Here is an 18,459-nt window from a genome sequence, read left to right on the forward strand (position 1 = left end):
TGGCGAAAGGCGGGCCCCGAGTCTCTGGGCGACGGAGCGCGGCGACAGTATCGCCGCCGCAGGACACATGGACGCACGGACGCACAGACGGGCAGCGGGAGCCCCTAGGACCGTGGTGGAGCGCGCGTGCCGCCGCTGTTGCCTGGGCTGGGACTTCAGCACGCAGCAGGTACGCGGGGGACGCGGGGGCGGGGCGCGGAGCAGGAGCCTGGCGATGCCCTACCAGCGAGAGGCGTCCTCCCGGAAACCGCGGGTGCCTCCTGCGGAACCCCGAGAACACTTAGCGAGGGGGAAAGTGCCTCGAGAGGTCCACGCGAGTCCCGGTCGCAGATGGCTGGAATCCGAGACACTCAGCGAAAAAGCAGAGTCCACAGGCTGGCAGGGGTGTGCGTGCATGCATAGCCTAGATCCGGATCACAGCTGAGCGCCTTTACTTTACTTTGATATATTATTTTATTTTATATTTTGAGACAGAACTTTACTATGTAGCTTTGGCTGGCCTGGATTCACTGTGTAGACCAGGCTGGCCTTGAACTCAGCAGTGATCCACTATCTGTAGCCTCCTGAGTGCTGGGTTTAAAGGAGGGTGCCACCACTGGATGCACTTTTATTTTTTAAAAGTGAAATGGGCATAGTATGCAAATGGACTTTGCCTGTTCTTTGCCTCCCTCACCCCTCTTGGCTGGCATTAGCGTGCCAGGGTCTGTGATTCCAGGACTGTTGGTCAGAGGTTGGAGTTCCCAGCGATAGCTGAGTGAATTAACAATTTGCCTTCCAAGTAGGCATGGGACACCCAGGAGGAGAAGAATAACGAGCCCTTGAGGAATAAGCATAGTAGCAGTGAGACCCTTTCAGACGGATGAAAACCTGAGGGTCCCTGTGGGGAACATCCCTTAGGACTCAGTCACCTTGCCCTACTAGACTTGTTTCTCCATCTTCCCTGAGCTTGGAATGGCTTTCTTAGGATGTCATGTCTGGCTTGAGGGTAGTCAAGGCTCTGGGGACAACCCCTGGAGACAAGCTTCCTTGCCAGGCGCAGGACCATGGCCTCCACTGTTTGGGGAGCGGATTCTTGTAGACAGTGAGAATTTCATCTGGATCTCTCTCTCTCTCTCTCTCTCTCTCTCTCTCTCTCTCTCTCTCTCTCTCTCTCTCTTTTGGTTTTACGAGACAGGGTTTCTCTGTGTAGCCCTGGCTATCCTGGAACTCACTCTGTAGACCAGGCTGGCCTCGAACTCAGAAATCTGCCTGCCTCTGCCTCCTTTGTCTCAATGCTGAACCTTAATTGAAGTTAGAAGCCTCTTGGGCCAGGGTAGAGGCTGAGAAAATCCTATACACCGTTTTTATAAATGTCTTCTAGGTTAAGGTTGTTGCTGTTGATGCAGAGTTGAACGTCTTCTATGAGGACAGTGTGCATTTTGACAGAGACCTTCCAGAATTTGGGTACGTACCTGGTGTGCATGTGTGGGTGGGTGGTTTGAGAGCCTCCCTAAACCCTTTGCATTTATCAGCTATACTGTTCTGACTTAATCCAGCTGCAAGAGAGGTCTACATAGACCTCTGAGCATCTATTATTATTATTATTATTATTATTATTATTATTATTATTATTATTGTATGTGTGTTTGCTTGCATGTATGTCTGTGCACCACATTCTTGCCTGGTGCCCAAAGAGGCCAGTAGAGGACATCGGATCCCCTGTAACTGGAATTACAGACAGTTGTGAGCCACCGTAGAGTATTGGGAAGTGAACCCAGTTACTCTGGAAAAGCAGCCAGTGCTCTTAACCCCTGAGCTATATATCTCCGCAGCTCCCGAGAATCTTTTCTTTACATACAGAGAGTGATTTCCCCCTATTCCTTCCCAACTGAGTTCATTCATTCACTCATAGATTTGAGATCTGTTTTGTGCCAGGCACAATTTGATGGTTGTTCTTGGATACCTTCTGTTACTGATGGAAGAGTACCACAAAGCTGGGCAGTGGTGTCGCACGCTAGTTTCAGCTCAGGAGGCAGAGGCAGGTGGCTCTCTTGAGTTCGAGGCCAGCCTGATCTACAGAGTGAGTTCCAGGACAGCCAGGACTACACAGAGAAACCCTGTCTCAGAAAGAAAGAAAGAAAAAAATACCACAGACTGAAGACATTACAAGGAGAAACATTCACGTCAGCTCATGCTTCTTTCCGGCCAGAGTCCAGTGGTCACATCTACTGTCTGCCTTGCTTTTTCTTAGACTATTTTTGGCACATGGCATGTGCACAGGCACCTGAATGTATCTTCTCTCACCTTGCACCCATTTTAGAAGCAGGGTCTCATGTACCTCACTGTGTAGATGAAGACAGCCTTCAATATCTAATCCTTGTCTGTTCCTTACTTCCGAAATTTGAGGTTACAGCTGCCACATCTGGGGTTTTTGTGTTGGTTTTGTTTGTCTGGTTGTTTTGTTTGTGTTGTTTGTTTTGCTTTGTTTATTTGAGAAAAAGGCTTCCTTTTCTTAGGCTGGCCCCCTGTTGGTAGTCCTCCTGCCTCGGCCTCCAGAGAGTAGGGATGACAGGAGAGTGCTATCACACGTGACTGCTCCTTTTAAAAAAAATTTTATTCATTTTTCTTTTTGTTTTTGGAATCAAGAAGGGCTTTGTACATATTAAACACTCAGTGTATCATGAAGCTACACCCTCAACTTCTCTTATATAAGTTACCTGCTCTTCGGGTGTTGTGCCTGCAACCTCAGCCATCAGGAGTGAGTTCCAGGCCAGCCTGACCTACAATGGAAGCCTCCGGAGGAAAAGGGAAAAAAAAAAAAAAAAACCAACCAGTTTTCAGCCCTGGGGACTGAAACCCTGCCTTCTGGGCAAGGCTTTCTCTTCTGAGATGGTACCTTCTAGAAAAGGCTTCCCCAGGGCTGGAGAGACTCCAGTTAAGAGCACTGGCTGCTCTTCCAGAGCACCTAGGTTCAGTTCCCAACACCCACATGGTGGCTCACAACCATTTATGACTCCAGTTCTAGGGCATCTTATGGCCTTTTCTGACCTCCAAGGGTACTAAGCACACATGTGGCACACACATCCATGTATGCAAGCACTCATATAGATGAAATGAAAACCGAGAAAGAACTGCCCAGTTTCATATGAAAAGACTCTGTGCCTGTGCCTTTTCTTTACGTCTTTCCCTGCTTAGTACATAATTTCTGCTTGGCACTCAAGGTACATTGTCCTTTGTGTGGAGGAGGCCTCTGCCACCCACGGTGGGGAAGTTCCTCAGAGCTCAGCCTGTCTGGGGCTCCGTCCCTTATACATGTTCTTCCTGCAGAACTCAGGGCGGTGTCCATGTACACAAGGACAGGCTGACGGTCACCTCTCCGGTCCTGATGTGGGTCCAGGTAAGCATAGGGAGGCTCCCTTCCCTTTCTGGTATCCAGCCTGTGGCACTGCTGGCCCCACAGTGACAGCTCTTGGGGGCATCCATTGAGACTGTTTAACTCTGGGTACCATAAGCCAGAGTTCACTGCTTGTCTACGTATTTATTTACTGGCTGTCCTTGACCAGGACAGCCAGTATTTATTTACTGGCTGTCACTCTGACCAGGCTGGCCTTGAACTCAGAGATCTGCCTCCATCTTCCTCCATAATGCTGGGATTAAAGGTGTACATCACCACTCCTGACTGGTTGTTTGTTTATTTTTTTAAAGATGAAGTCTCATCGCCCGGGATGGTCTCGAACTCAGTATGTGGCCAAAGATGACCTTGAACTTCTGATCCTGTCTTTACCTCATAAGTGTTAGGATTATAGTATGTAGCTTCATGCCCAGTGTATGTGGCCCTGGAGCTTCCTGCATGCTAGCCAAACATTCTACCAACTGAGCTATATCCCTAGCCTATGCTACCTTTAAAAAGACACAGAGACAGGCTTTCAGGCCAAGCATGGCTCCAGGGTTTTAGTGTCTTAGTATTAGTCCCCACAGCATGGTCACTTAGAATGTTGTCTTATAATTAACTAGTCAGGCTAAGATCAACCCCAGGCTAGACCTGCCTGGTTAGAACCACCCACCCTGACCCTCCTGTGGCCAGATCTGGTGACCCATACAGACCCATCCAACACAAACATTGATAGGTCTGAGTTTGCCTCATGCTGATGGCACCAAAATCCTTTAACTTGGAAGCCAGCCAAAGGCAGCACTTAGTGTGTCGGCCAAAAGTCTTTCTCCATCCTCCCATATCCATTATGGCTAGTCATAACTAACCATCCCCTATATTTCTGTTTTTAAAAAGTAGTCTACTGTGAGTTCTGTTTTATCTACCTGATCATGTGTCAGATACTAGGAGAGTGGAGTTAACAATGAATTCTAACCAGACACATTGGCTGAAGTGCACTTGAGAAGACAGAGCTAGACCCAAGGTGCTAGTGGGAGGTCAGAGGCAAGGGTCATTGTTGGAGAGGTCCCAGAGATGAAGTTAAGGTCTGTGTCAGGGTGGGTGGGTAGATGGGTGGAGATCCAGGGTTACGTGTAGTGCCAGGATGGTCACGAAGCTGAGGCAGCCTCTTGGACTGAACTTGTTTCTAACTTTGCCAGTCCCTGCCCTCCTGTCCAGGGTTTGACAAGAAGCATTGCCAGGGCCTGCAGTGATCTCAGCATGGAGTGGGGATCTCAGGGTTAGACATAAGCTGGAGTGATTTCTCTCTCCTCAGGAGACACGACCTGCAATGAGTCTCGGATTCCTGCCATGAAATGTTTATATTTGTCTGTCTGTCTGTCTGTATGCCATGAAATATATAGAGAGACAGGTTTTCATGTATTCCAGGTTGCCTCAAATACTGCCTAGCTGAGGGTGACCTTGAACTTCTGATTCTCCCTTCTCTGATAAGCGTGTGCTTGGTTTCATGTGGTTTGGGGATGGACGCCACAGCTTTAGGTTTGTAGGCAAGTGCTCTACCAATAGAGTCACATCCAGTCCATCTGGTCACAAGGTCTTGGACAGTAATGTCACACTCTACTGGATGCCACGTTCATCTCATCTACTCCTAGAAAAAAAAGATTGAATAGGGACTTGACAACACAGCCACTGGCTCCACTCACTCCTCCATGTCAGGCCCCTGTGTCAGAGCCTGGCCCTGGAGCCCTCTGCTCCTCTCTCTGTGGCACTCGGGTCAGACCATTCAGACGGTGAAGTAGAAATCCAAGTCAAAGACAAACAGTGTGAGCTATTCGCTTTGTTTCTTCCCCAGTGCTTAAAAGGTGCCAAGTACAGACGGAAATCCTGAGGATTTCCGGTGTATGATTTCATGTCTCTGACACTTACTTAGCCAGAGTAGGCACGGTGGTGCACACTCGGAACCCCAGCGCTTCAGAGGTGGAGGCAGGAAAGGTCAAGAGTTCAATCAAGGCCATCCTTAGCTGGATGGAGTACAGCATGAAGGTCCTTGTGTCCACAAATCTCCAGAGAAACCGGGAATGTTAGACACACAGGACTGTCTTTCCAATGGGAAAGATGAAAAACCTGTTCTTCCCTCAGAAAGCTGAGAGCTGGAGTCATGAAGAAGCCTGGTGATCTGCGTTATCTGTTGGCCCAGGCCATATCAAGCTCCTTTAAGTCGGACTGGAGGTGGCTAATAGCCCAAATGACCTCTATGCTGTCTGTATGACTAAGACCAGGCCAGACACTTAGGCCCTGACACTAGTACAGGCAATGCCTATCTAGAACCCATCTTCTTGGAAGAAATGACATTCCTGAGTTGAGTTTCAATGAAATTAGGTTTCCTTGTGCACTGGAGATTGTGTTACACCAGGAGACCTTTCCCCAAAATTATACAGGGCTTAAACACATTAGGGATAAACCACCTGTTATTAGACTCCCCGAAATCTGATCCAGGTTGATGAAGTCAATCTGCACTGGGTTTTTATTCTTGTCTCTTTGCCCAGTTTGATTTCCACTCCCCACCCCCGGCCCCGCTTTCCTGCCTGGATACCTTTGGGTAACCCCTCACTTAGCTACCTAGTTAGTTGTGGCTAGCCTGAACTACAATGAGACCTCTCAAAAAACAAAAACAGGCTGGGGGGAGATGACTCAGTTGTTAAGAGTGCTTGTGGCCGTTCTTCCAGAGAACCTGAGTTTAGTTCCTAGCACCCATGTTCACAAGCACCTGTAACTCCAGCTACAAGGGGTCTGTGACCTCTCCTGTGGCCTCCTCAAGCACCCCCACACATGGGGGGGCATACATTCACATAGACATGGGTACGTGCCCATACATAAAAATACAGACTTAAAACCGACACAAAAAAATGTGTGTTTGGTTAACTTGATCCTTTTATTTGACTGATGCCTGCTTGTTTAATAAGCTACCCCACACAACCATCCTGACGGTTACAGATCCTGTGTTAAGGACCCTCCTCCTCCGGGCAGAGCCCCCGGCATTTCTATGCTCAGGCTTGTGTTTAGAGAACTCAGTGGATTCTGTTTTTCTTCTCAGGCTCTGGACCTGATCCTGGGGAAGATGAAGGCTTCTGGCTTTGACTTCTCTCAAGTTCTAGCCTTATCTGGAGCAGGCCAGGTTTGTCAACAGCAGCTCCATGGGCCCTGGGAACTTAGCTATCTTAGCAGTGGGTGGGTGCTGAGCTGATGGCTCCCTGTAGGGCACAAATTGCTTGCTTGCTTGCCTTTCCCTCTCTCTCTCTCTCTCTCTCTCTCTCTCTTTCTTTCTCTTTTCTTTCCTTTTCTTCCTTCCTTCCTTCCTTCCTTCCTTCCTTCCTTCCTCCTTCTCTCGCTCTCTCTCTCTTTTTTTTTTTCTTTGAGACAAGGTTTCTCTGTGTAGCCCTGGCTGTCCTGGAACTCACTCTGTAGACCAGGCTGGCCTCGAACTCAGAAATCTGCCTGCCTCTGCCTCCCAAGTGCTGGGATTAAAGGCATGTGCCACCACTGCCCCACTTTCTTTCTTTTTTAAAGTTTTGTTTTGAGACAGTGTTTTTCTGTATAGCTCTGGCTGTCCTGGAACTTGCTCTGTTGAAAAGGCTGGCCTTGAACTTGAGTACACATTTCTTAGGTAGTGACAGTACTTTCAGCTCTTTCTATGGCTGGCCTCCTTGCAAAAGAATCTGAGAAGAATCTTGCTTCTGTGATAAAGCATTATATAAAATGTGACATTTTGGCCTACCTGGACTACCTGGGTGAGTTTGAGGCTAGCCTTGGCAAGTTGAGACCCCATCTCAAAATAAATTAAACAGAGGGCCAGAGATATAAGTCTGTGGTAGAGCATTTTCCTAACACGCATGAGGTTGAACATTCACTCCTCAGTACTCAACAGACAGAGACATACATAGTATTGTCCTGGCCCGAGCTGCCCCACGTTTGGGGGCCAAAATGTCCCAGACTGCTTGGCTGCTCTGGTCTGCGGGTCAGGGTCTAGCAAGAGAGAGAGTGGGGGGAAGAAGGGGAAGAGATGCGAAGAATGGAGACAAGCCAAAGGGTCTGTAGTCAAGTCTTGTTTACTGTCTCCCGTTCATTATATTGTCTCCTCCTATTGCAAGAAAATCCTGGGTATTTATAAGCACAAGCAGGAGAACACAGATGAAGACACTTTACCACGTGCACCTTGCAGCTGGGGTCACTAAACAGCAAAACAAGATATGTGGGATAAACAAGATGTTTATCAGAGTATGTTTAGCTGTTGTGGGCTGTTGAAAAACAAGTTTCTTGTCAGGGTATATGGTTCGAGATGGCTGCAAAGCTGATAGCTGCTTTCTAGCCACTTTCTGCTAAAAGTCGGCTCCCAACATAGTATAATACGGCAGATGGCAGGGGAAGTATGCACAGGTCCCATAAAGGGAAGGAGCAAGCATTAGATGTGGATTTATTGTGGCTGTTTGGTGGCATTAAAATTTCTTTCTAGTTCCTGGAAGGAAGACAATAAGAAGTGATCCTAACAATGAGGGCAGTTTTGTGTTTTTATTTATTTGTATGTGGTTCTGATGTGTGTGTGTGTGTGTGTGTGTGTGTGTGTGTGTGTGTAAGTTTGTGCATGGATGTACAGGCACCCTTGGAGGCCAGAAGAGGATGTTGGTTCTCCTGGAGCCCAGGGTTGCAGGCAGTTGTGAGTCCCCACCCCTAGCCCCTGTGTGGGTGTTGGGTTCTCTGCCAAAGCATCAAGTTCCCTTAATCCCTGAGTCGTTTCTCAAGCCCAGAGAGAAGTTTCAGCAGGAAGCTGAAGACTATTCCCACTGTTGTCAACTGAGCTGGAGTGAGTTCCAGGCACTGTGCTAAGCTCTTTGAGGTCTCTAGTCCGAGCAGTGAATTCTGAGCTGGTGGTGGTGGCATTGCCAACCAGAGGAGGTGCTCTGGGCGTTCCCAGCTCTGCCACCTAGAAGCCTGACCTGAGCCGCATCCAGACTCCTGTGACCTCCATATCCTTATGTAGCACAGGGTCACTGTGGCTGTTAAATACATACAACAGTGCCTGGAACATAGTAAACAACCTTAAGTTTTAACTATTCTTTAAAAAACAAAAGTTACTGCATGTGTGTCTTTGTGATATTATGCCACCCTTGTGTGGAGGTCTCAGGAAGCTTCCAGAAGTTGCTTCTGTTCTTTCTCCACGTGGACCCTAGGGATTAGACTCAGCTTTATCAGGCTTGGCAGTAGGTTCCCAGCTCACGCTCCAATGTATTCTGTCAGCCTGGAGTTCCATGCTATCCACTGTCTGTGTGCGCGGTCTGTTCACTCACTGGCGAGGTTCTTTGTGTTCGTGTGGCTTTTCCCTTTGGCTCCACAGGTTTGTTGTGTGTGTGGGGCTACATATCTACATGTCTGCACATATGTGTGGTCAGCTGATAAACTTGAATGTCATCCTTGCTCTTTGCGACAGGGTCTCTCACTATTCTAAGCAAGTAGGCTAGGCTGGCTGTCCAGTGAGCCCCAGGAAGCTGTCTGTCCGTCCCCCACATCCCCAGTGCTGGATTGTAAGTGCACACCACCATGCCCAGATTATTGTTGTTTTCTTAAAAATTATTCTCTGTGTATAGGTATTTTGTCTGCTTGTATGTCAGGTGTTGTGAGCCTCCATGTGGGTGCTGGAAATGGAATCCAGGTCTTCTGGAAGAGAAGTCAGATCTCTCAGCCACTGAGCTATCTTTTCAGCCCTCTAGATTTGTTTTTGGAAGTTCGCTTTATTTATTTTTATTTTCTATGCATGAGTGTTGTGTCTGCATGTGTATCTGTGCACCAAATGCATACCTGGTGCCTGCAGAGGCCAGAAGAGGTTATCAGATTCTTGAGAACTGTAGTTACAGATGGTTGGGAGCCACTATGTAGGTACTGGGAGTAGAATACAGACTCCTGGAAGAGCAGCCAGTGCCTTTAAACACACCTCTGCACCCCAGATTATTTTTTTAATGTGGGTTCTGAGGGTCTGAGCTCAGGTCCTCATGCTTGTAAGACAAGAACTTTAATGACCAGGCCATCCCCCAGTCTCTGCAGGGTTTGTAATGGCACTTTTGTGTCTTTCCCGCATTTGAGTTCATGGTCCTGGATATCAAGGGCAGAAATAACCTTTTTATGTGAGGCCTGGCATGCTCTAGGTGCCCAAGATGTTTGTTATAAGTGAATAGATGTCATGTGTCAGCTCCAGGTGGCGTGTCGGCGTTGTTGAATCTTAGTATGGTTTGACAAAAGACACCAAAATATGGTCCAGTGGTTCCGGAACCCTTCCTGCAAGTTCTCATTTTATAAAAGTGAAACTCAAGTATCATAAAGACACTGAGATACGTGACAGAGAGGTGGCAGACAGGTTTGAGATCTGGGTGTGGTTCTGCAGGCAGTTGTGACTCCGGGGCACCGTGCGTGAACAAGTGTACGCGTGTCTTGGGGCATGGTGAGTGAACTTGTGTTTGTGTACCCCTCTACAGCAACACGGAAGCGTTTACTGGAAGACTGGAGCCAGCCTGGCTCTATCAAGCCTGTCACCAGCTCTCCCCTTACATCAGCAGCTGCAGGTGAGGATGTTCTGTCAATCTAATAAACTGCAAAGCAGGCAGAGGGGCCCCTATGTCCTGTGGACCTCTCAATCCGAGGCTTCTCTGTAGTGTGAGAAGGTGGCATTGACAGTTCAGTGTGTATAGTCTGCCCAGACCCCCCCCCCCAGGCTGAAGTCTCCTTGTAGGTGACACCCCCCATTAGTGAGCCCCTTCCTTCACAGAACAGCTGTGGGCTCCCTGGTGATGCCGGGGAGGTGGGTCTCCAGTTTCTTCTTGTTTCCAAAGCCCCAGCTAGACCTGCACTTTGATGCCACTGTTGCCTGCTCCCTGTCTCCTGCAGCCTGACTTGTCTGGGTGCCCTCAACAGAGGAGATCCCCCATCCTCAGACTTTCTGGAGAGACCTCATTGATCCTACAGAGGGCTTATCCACAAGGTTTTTCTGGTATGACAGACAGGGTGACAACCAGCCGCAGGGTTGCCTGCAGTCGGTGGGGGAGCGGAAGCCTGAACTTCCACTGTTTTTTCCAGGACTGTTTTTCTATCAGCGACTGCCCAATATGGATGGACTCCAGTACCACAGCCCAGTGCCACCAGCTGGAGGCTGCCGTGGGTGGGGCCCGGGCTCTTAGCTGCCTCACAGGGTCCCGGGCCTATGAGGTAGGTGACATGCCAGGGTAGAGAGTAGGGTTCTGGGTGCCCTACCTGGTAGCCACATCGTCTGAAGTAATTAGTGTAGTCCCTGAAGCAGGAGAGGAGCATGCAGGCTTGGGTTCTGACCCAGGCATCCTGAAGTACTGTGTGGAGAGGTGCGTGCTGCCTCAGACAGAGGTCCATAATCTCGTGATAAAAGTAGGACTTCTATTTGAGGTAGTTTTGAAAGGAGTTAAAAATCAGAAGACCAGCCACTGTTCCAGAGTCTGTCGTGATTGGCTATCTTGGGTCACATGATTGTGGCTTGAGTAGGGGTTGGAAGTCTAGAGATTGCTCCACAGATCAGAGTGCACATTGCACTTGCAAAGATTCAGTTCCCAGGACATCAGGTGAGTAACAACTGCAACAGCATGTAACCCAAGCTCCAGGGTATTGGACACCTTCTTGTGGCTTCTTTGGGCACCCATGTGCACATTCACATACACACAAACACACACATACATTTTATCTATTTGAGGAAGGCATGCATATGCCTCCATCATAAAGTAAAAATAAAGGAAAACAAACAAACAAAACCCCCCCCAAAACCCTTAAGCCTGGTTAAAACACTAGGAATAAGGTCTCCATGAGGAGAATACCTGAGCCCAGCCTGTGGGGCTCCTGGAGCTGGAAATGGGGCCCTGAGTATGGGCCGCTCTTGCAGAGGGCCTAGGTTCGATTCCTATGTGACAGCTCACAGCTACCTGTAGCTCTAGTTCCAGGGCAACCCGATGCTGTCTTCTGGTGTCTGTAGATTCCTGCTCATACATGGCACACAGATGCACACTCAGGCACGGACACGGACGCATTAACAAAAGAAATGAATAATATTTTTAAGGACAGTTATCATAAGGACTATTCACAGAGCTGATTGGCTCGTGAGAAGCCCTCTCAGGAAGCTGGGAATTGCCTTGTCTGTAGGTGCTGAGGGATTGTTGACTGCCTAAGAGTTCATGGCCAAGAACATTTCCAGGACTCAAAGGCTAAAATACAGCCAACTTTGGTGTCCAGCTGGTAACAAGAATTTCTAGACTTGGAATTTCTTCAAAGCTGTTTGTGTTCTACGCTGTATCCAGATCGTGCTTACTTTGTGGTTATCCTGTGTAGGATCTGGGTTTCTAAGAGTCTGTGCTCTCTTTTTCTCTCCAGCGTTTTACAGGGAACCAGATTGCGAAGGTTTTCCAAAAGAACCCTGAGGCCTACTCACACTCTGAGGTAGGTGAGCCTTCATGTTCTGTTGAAATCAACACTCACCTGAACAGGAGCACATCTTATGTGCACTGACTAATGCTAATAGTGTGAACCGGTTCAGAGAGGGGCTGTTGAGGCGGCTCAGGTTCAGTCACCTCCAAGCCTGACTACCTGAGTTTGGTCCCCAGGACCCACAGGATGGAAGGAGAGAGCCAATTCCTGAAAGTTGCCCTCTGATCTCCACACAAGTGCTATGACATATATGCCCTTCTCTCACATAATACATACAGGAAAACAAATTAAAAACAAAAGCAAAAAAAATCTGTATCTTTTCTAATTTTAGATACACAGAGGGCTCTGTGCCTCAGTTGTCTCCTGAAGTCAATAGCCATAAGCTGTACCACACAGCTCACTTTTCCCTTTTAATGCAGCCTAACCCCCAGCTCATAGGTGGTGCTGCCACGTCATTCTGCACATATATGACGTAGGATGGGTCAGTGAAGGTTTAACAGAGACCATCTTGAAGCCTGGCTCCCATAATAAAATACTTGTTGTGGTTTTGGCAAATTCATAGGAGTTATGAGTTTCCTATTTTTTTGAGACGGGGTCTCATGTAGCACGGATTGTTCTCAAGCTCTCTGTGAAACTGAGGATCCCGAGATGGAGGACTTTCCTACCTCCACCTCCCCAAGAGCTAGAATTACAGGTGTGTATCCCCACCACAGCATTTTGGTGTTTCGTTTCGACTACGGTTCTTAAGACAGGGTTTTTCTGTCTAACCCAGCCTAGCTTTGAACTCTTGGTTTTTCAAGACAGAATTTCTCTGTGTAGTCCTGACTGTCCTGGAACTCACTCTGTAGACCAGGCTGGCCTCGATCTCAGAAATCTGCCTGCCTCTGCCTCCCAAGTGCTGGAATTAAAGGCGTGCGCCACCACCACCTGGCTAGCTTTGAACTCTTTTAGCCGAGGTTGGCTTCAAACCTCTGCCTCTGCCTCAAGTGCTGAGATCACGGGACTATACCACCATACCTGGCTGCAATTTATTATTTAATGATTCCAGATTTCAAACTACTCTGCAGAATTAGCCACTGAAGAGTGAAAAACCCTCCTTATATGTGCGGAGGGAGGTGGGGACTAAAGGAGGTGGCTCTCTCCTCCACTCTAGGGGCCCTTGGTATGAAAGTCGCTTTTAAGACACCCAGGCTGATATTTACAGCCCATCAGTGATTCTCTTGGGGGTACGATTGGGTGTTGTAGCTTCTTGTGGAGCTGACAGTTTGTCTTTAACTTTTGGTAGCTTTGAGAATCTTAACACTTTTCGTGTTCTGGTCACTTCCTGTGGCTAAATGTCAAAGATGCGGAAGTGGAATGAGGTATTGAGAGTGCATGTATGGATTCCAGGTGGGAACCAGCCTCCCTAAGCACGGCATGTTCACAGGCGCTGCGTGTTCACAAGGCCCTGGCTATTGATGTCATTCATCATGATGGTTTCCTTGCTTTAAAGCAGTGCTACTGAGAACTCAGGCTGCTTCTGAGTGGATGCTCTCTGTCTTCATCACTGCCTGCTGAAGCTTCAGCTTCCATTCTCAACTCATGGTGTGTGTGTGTGTGTGTGTGTGTGTGTGTGTGTGTGTGTGTGCACATGTGCATGTACTTGTGTGCCTCTGTATGTGCACCTGTGTGTGTGCGCACATGTGAATGTACATGTGTGTGTGTGAGTTTGCATGTGTGTGCATGTGCTTGTTTGCCTCTGTGAGTGTATGTGTGTGTGTGCATGTGTAGTCATGAGTGTGCACATGTATGTGCTTGTGTGCCTCTGGGTGTGTTGTGCATGTGTGTATGCATGTGCTATGTGCCTATGTGTGTGCACATGAGTGTGCATGTATGTGCTTGTGCACTTCTGTGTGCACATGTAAGTGTACATGTGTGTGCATGTGCTTGTGTGGTCCTGTGTGTGTGCACATGAGTGTACATGTATGTGAGTATGCACATGTATGTGCTTGTGTGCCTCTATGCATGTGTAAGTGTGTGTGTGTGTGTGTGTGTGTGTGTGTGTGTGTGTGTGTGTGTGTGTGAAGTGTTCAGTAGCTTGGGTGTGTGGAAGTCAGTCCTCTCTCACTCTGCTTCCTTTTTTTCCAGAGAATTTCCTTGGTCAGCAGCTTTGCTGCCTCACTGTTCCTGGGTGGGTACTCGCCCATTGACTACAGTGATGGTAAGTTTTCAGAACATGCTAGTTCCTATGTAGGGTGGCCATGGGGACTGCAGTCTTCTCATCTAGCTTAGGTGCCTATTATGCATCTCCCATCATTTCTGCTGTGTGACAAGTGTCCTCTTCACTCATCATCTGAAGATGGCAAAGGTTTATGTTCTCCCTTTGTGCCCAAGGATCCTTTAGTCTGGAATGTAGCAGTAGCTGGGCTGGGTGGTCCTGGCTCAAGATCACACACAGGGTAGCAGGCAAACTAGCAGCAAGGGTGTAAGCATCTGGAGGGTGGCAGGGTCAGGGAAGCTTCCAAAGTCCCTCTGTAAGGTCCTTGATGAGGCTATGAGAAGGAAGAGGGGCTGTGTGACAAAGGGCATGCAAGGAGAGGGAGAGGGAGAGGGAGAGGGAGAGGGAGAGGGAGAGGGAGAGGGAGAGGGAGAGGGAGAGGGAGAGGGAGAGGGAGAGGGAGAGGGAGAGGGAGAGGGAGAGGGAGAGGGAGAGGGAGCAATGGGAGAAGGGGCCGAGCGGTTGCTCCTTGCTTCATCCTTCTGATCACAGGGATCATTATCAAGGCACCTCGCATGGTGTGAGTACCACCTCTCATGGTGTGAGTACCACCTCGCATGGTGTGAGTACCAGAGGCAAGGATCCTCAGGGAGCATCTTGGAACCTGGTTTTCACAATCTACTTATTGTGTTGTTCATGATTGGCAAATTTATGAATTCTTATTTATCTTCTTTCCTTATTTATTATTCAGCCCGATTTTGTTCTATGGGTTACAGTCTCTTGAAGCCCGGGCTGGCCTTAAGCTTACAGTGAAGCAGTGGATGACCTTGGGCATCTGCCCTTTTGCCTCTGCTGTCTAGTTTCTAGGGTAACAGGTGTCCACCACCACGCTCAGCATTGCGGATTTTGTTTTAGTTTTTGGCTTAGGGCTTTAAAAAATAGATTCACTTTATTTAATGATTTGTGTGTCTGTGCACCTGTGTGATACCCATGCCAGCCAGAGGCATTGGACCCCTCTGGAGCTGTAGGAAGCTGCGAGGCACCTGACGTGGGTGCTGGAGACCAAAGTGAGCTCCCCACAAGAGTAGTGCATGCTTTTAACCTAATCATCTCTCCCTACCCTTTGGTTTTAGTTTTTTTAGACAAGATTTTGCTGTGTGCCCCAGGCTAGCCTTGAACTGATTATATAGCCCAGGCTTGCTTCAAATTCATAGCAATCCTCCTGCCTCTGCCTCTGCCTGCTGATGTGCTTTGATTACAAACGTATGCCACCACGCCCCACTCTGAATTGTGAACTTTGGGTATCAAAACGCTGATAATAGAAGTGACGTCAGCAGGGAGGGGAAGCTGGAGGGATGTTCTTGAAAGAACTCATAGACACTCTGGAGAGATGGCTCAGCAGTTAAGAGCACTGACTGTTGTTCCAAAGGTCCTGAGTTTAATCCTAGTACCCACATGGTGGCCCACAACCATCTCTAAAGGGATCTTCTGGCATGTCTGAAGACAGCTACAGTGTACTCATATACATAAAATAAATCTTTAAAACAAAGAGTGCTTAATACTTAAAAAGAAGAAAGAAACTCATAGATGAGTGTGAGAATATTTTAGTTCATTTTCTGTTGGCGTAATAAAGATATTTAAGACCAGGTAATATATAAAGAATGGAAGTTTATTTGGGGGCTGGGATATAGCTTAGTTGGTTGAGTGCATGCCTAGTGCATGAAGCCGTGGGCAGTTCTAGCACCATGTAAAACTGGGTGTGTTGATATCTGCTTGTTATCCCAGCCTTAGGGGTTAGGGAGGATGATCAGAAGTTCCAGGTCATGTTCAGCTACAGAGTAAGTTTGGGATCGGCCTGGAAGAAGAAAAACAAAGATGTTTTGACTCATAGGCACTTGAACCTGTTTGGCAGCTAGTGAGGCCTCCTCGCATAGCGCAAGGGGTAGCTCTGCTCTCTTTCTGGAGAGACGGCTCAGCACTTAAGAACACGTGCTGCTCTTGCAGACCACCCAGTAGTTCCCAGTACCTGGGTCTGGTGGCTCACAACCACTGGGACCTCCAGCTCCAAGGGATGGGTTCTCTGGGTGCTTGCCTTTATGTGCACATATCCACAATCAAATAAGTCAACACATTATTAAAAAATAATAACAATATATTGCTTATATAAATAACAATACTAAATCCTTTTTTTTTAAAGCTAGCATCCTGAGGATCCTCACCTTACATGTCTTTTCCTAGATAGGGCTGTGAGTTTGGGAAATCTGAGGACTGCCCTCTCTCAAGGCTGCCTCAGATGGGTGCCTTAAAGCCCACAGGACATGGGAGCAGTTACTGGTTAGCATGCCGTCGGGTAGTACCTGTCCCTAGCAGGCCTCGGAACACCATTTTCTCAGGCTTTCTGTGTGGTGAGGGTCTGTGGGGAGTATCAGGAGGCTGCCTTCTGGCTCTTAGGTTCAAAGTGGACTGAGCATGTGTTCCCTTCTTTCTGTGATGACATAGGGCTGGAGAGGAGGCTCAGTGCTCTTGGAGCGAGGACCTGGGCTCAGTTTCCAGTACCTACTTGGCAACTTCCAACCATCTGAAATTCCATTTTCAAAGGTGTGACATGGTGTTCCGGCACCCACGGGCACCGTGCATATGTGGTGCGTAGACAGACATCCATGCAAGCATCCATTCATAGAAAAGCAAGTAAATGCATCTCTTTTTTTAAAAAACGCAGACAAAGGAAGAGAACTAGTCATACCTTTGCACCAGAGAATTAACTTTCTCCGCCAGTTTTACTCATCTCTGCCGCCCAAGCCTCCATCCCTCCAGAGGTTTTTAGTTTTGTTTCCTTCCTTCCTTAGGTTCTGGAATGAATTTGTTGCAGATCCAGGAAAAAGTCTGGTCCCAAGCTTGCATGGATGTCTGTGCTCCCCGTTTGGAGGAGAAGCTGGGTTCGCCAGTCCCTTCCTGCTCAGTTGTGGTAAGTGCTGTTTCCGGTAGTGACTTCAGTGGGAGTTCGGGCACTGCTGGTGGACCCTAGGGTCGTACACACACACACACACACACACACACACACACACACACAGAGAGAGAGAGAGAGAGAGAGAGAGAGAGAGAGAGAGAGAGAGAGAGATTTCTCTTAAGCCTAAGCTCAGCAATATTTGAAATGAATCAGGATATCTGGATAACACAGTAGCATTCAAACACGTAGCTAGGTTCCCAAGCTTTCTGAAGGATTTCTAGTGACTGCACTCCCAAGGGTAAACATGCAGTGCTGAGATTCTGGGCAAAATCATGGAAGCTTGCAGCAGGTAGGCTTTGGAAAGCAGAGATACCGAAGATCTGACAGACAGAGCACAGACTGAGATTAAACCCTGGCTGCACTCAGACCCTCCCGCTTATGGCTTACTGTTGTTTTGAGGCAAGGTCTCTATATAGCCCTAGATGACCTGAAACTTGTGTAGACCAGTCTGGCCTAGGATTCAAAGAGACGCCCCTACCTCTGCCTCCTAGTACTGAGGTTAAAGGTGTGAGTACCACCACACCTAGTTCAGCCTGCCTGTATTTAATTAGTGTCCCACCTTTCTCTTCTGGAGATAATACTGCCTTTACAAGGCCGCTGAGCATATGAGGTGAGATACAGTATGTTGAGAGGGTTTCAGAGTGTGGTTGGACACACAAACAAGTAAGTTACAGGCACTTGACCACGAGCATGGGGCCACCCATTTGGAATAGATATGGGCTGTGAACATCCAAGTGCTCTCTGATTGGCCAGCCCTGTTCTTTTATGTAGAGAGGATCACACCATTGAAAGAGGGTGAGAGTTCATTTACAGCAGCCAAGGGGGAGTTAGTTGTCTTATCTCTTGTGCCACTGTGTGGGGTCCACCAATGTGGACAAATGGATACCAAGTTACCTTGTTGAGTATCGATGTTAAAGCATTAGAAGAAGCGGTGGGGGAGGAGGAGGAGGAAGAAGAAGAAGAAGAGAAGGAAGAGGGGAGGAATAGGAAGAAGAAGGAGGAGGAAGAGGAGGAGGAGGAAGAGGAAAAGGAGAAGAAGGAGGAGAAGGAGAAGAGATAGATAGATAGATAGATAGATAGATAGATAGATAGATAGATAGATAGAAAGAATTAGGCTTCAAGCATGGAGTAGTGGCTCATGCCTTTGATCCCCATGAATTCCAGGCCAGCCTGGTCTACATAGCAAGTTCCAGAACAGTCAGAACCACATATTGAGGCCCTGTCACAGAAAAAAACAAACCAAAACGTAAGGCTTCAGTTATCTGTAAGATATCATGGGTCACTAGGGGTCAAGCCCCATGTCAGTGGTTGGGTCTGACTTGAAGTGTGGGGATTTTGCTTTTATTTTTGGGTTTTTGTGTGTACACTGAGCCCTTGGAATGCAGCCTTTTGTTTCATGAGAAA

General features: G+C 48.0%; 1 protein-coding gene across 1 annotated transcript in view; it reads left to right on the forward strand.

Moving 5' to 3' along the window:
- Xylb (xylulokinase) overlaps positions 1-18,459 on the forward strand; it is a 35,850-nt gene continuing 17,391 nt past the window's right edge. The window contains exons 1-9 of the mRNA XM_034484397.2: positions 1-169; positions 1,361-1,443; positions 3,307-3,376; positions 6,462-6,542; positions 9,889-9,975; positions 10,487-10,615; positions 11,798-11,863; positions 13,979-14,051; positions 16,895-17,013. Of these exons, the coding sequence (XP_034340288.1) occupies positions 68-169; positions 1,361-1,443; positions 3,307-3,376; positions 6,462-6,542; positions 9,889-9,975; positions 10,487-10,615; positions 11,798-11,863; positions 13,979-14,051; positions 16,895-17,013 (810 nt within the window). The 5' untranslated portion in view covers positions 1-67. The remainder of the gene's footprint in view (positions 170-1,360; positions 1,444-3,306; positions 3,377-6,461; positions 6,543-9,888; positions 9,976-10,486; positions 10,616-11,797; positions 11,864-13,978; positions 14,052-16,894; positions 17,014-18,459) is intronic.

Source organism: Arvicanthis niloticus, chromosome 21 (genome assembly GCF_011762505.2).
Source record: "Arvicanthis niloticus isolate mArvNil1 chromosome 21, mArvNil1.pat.X, whole genome shotgun sequence".
NCBI lineage: Eukaryota > Metazoa > Chordata > Mammalia > Rodentia > Muridae > Arvicanthis > Arvicanthis niloticus.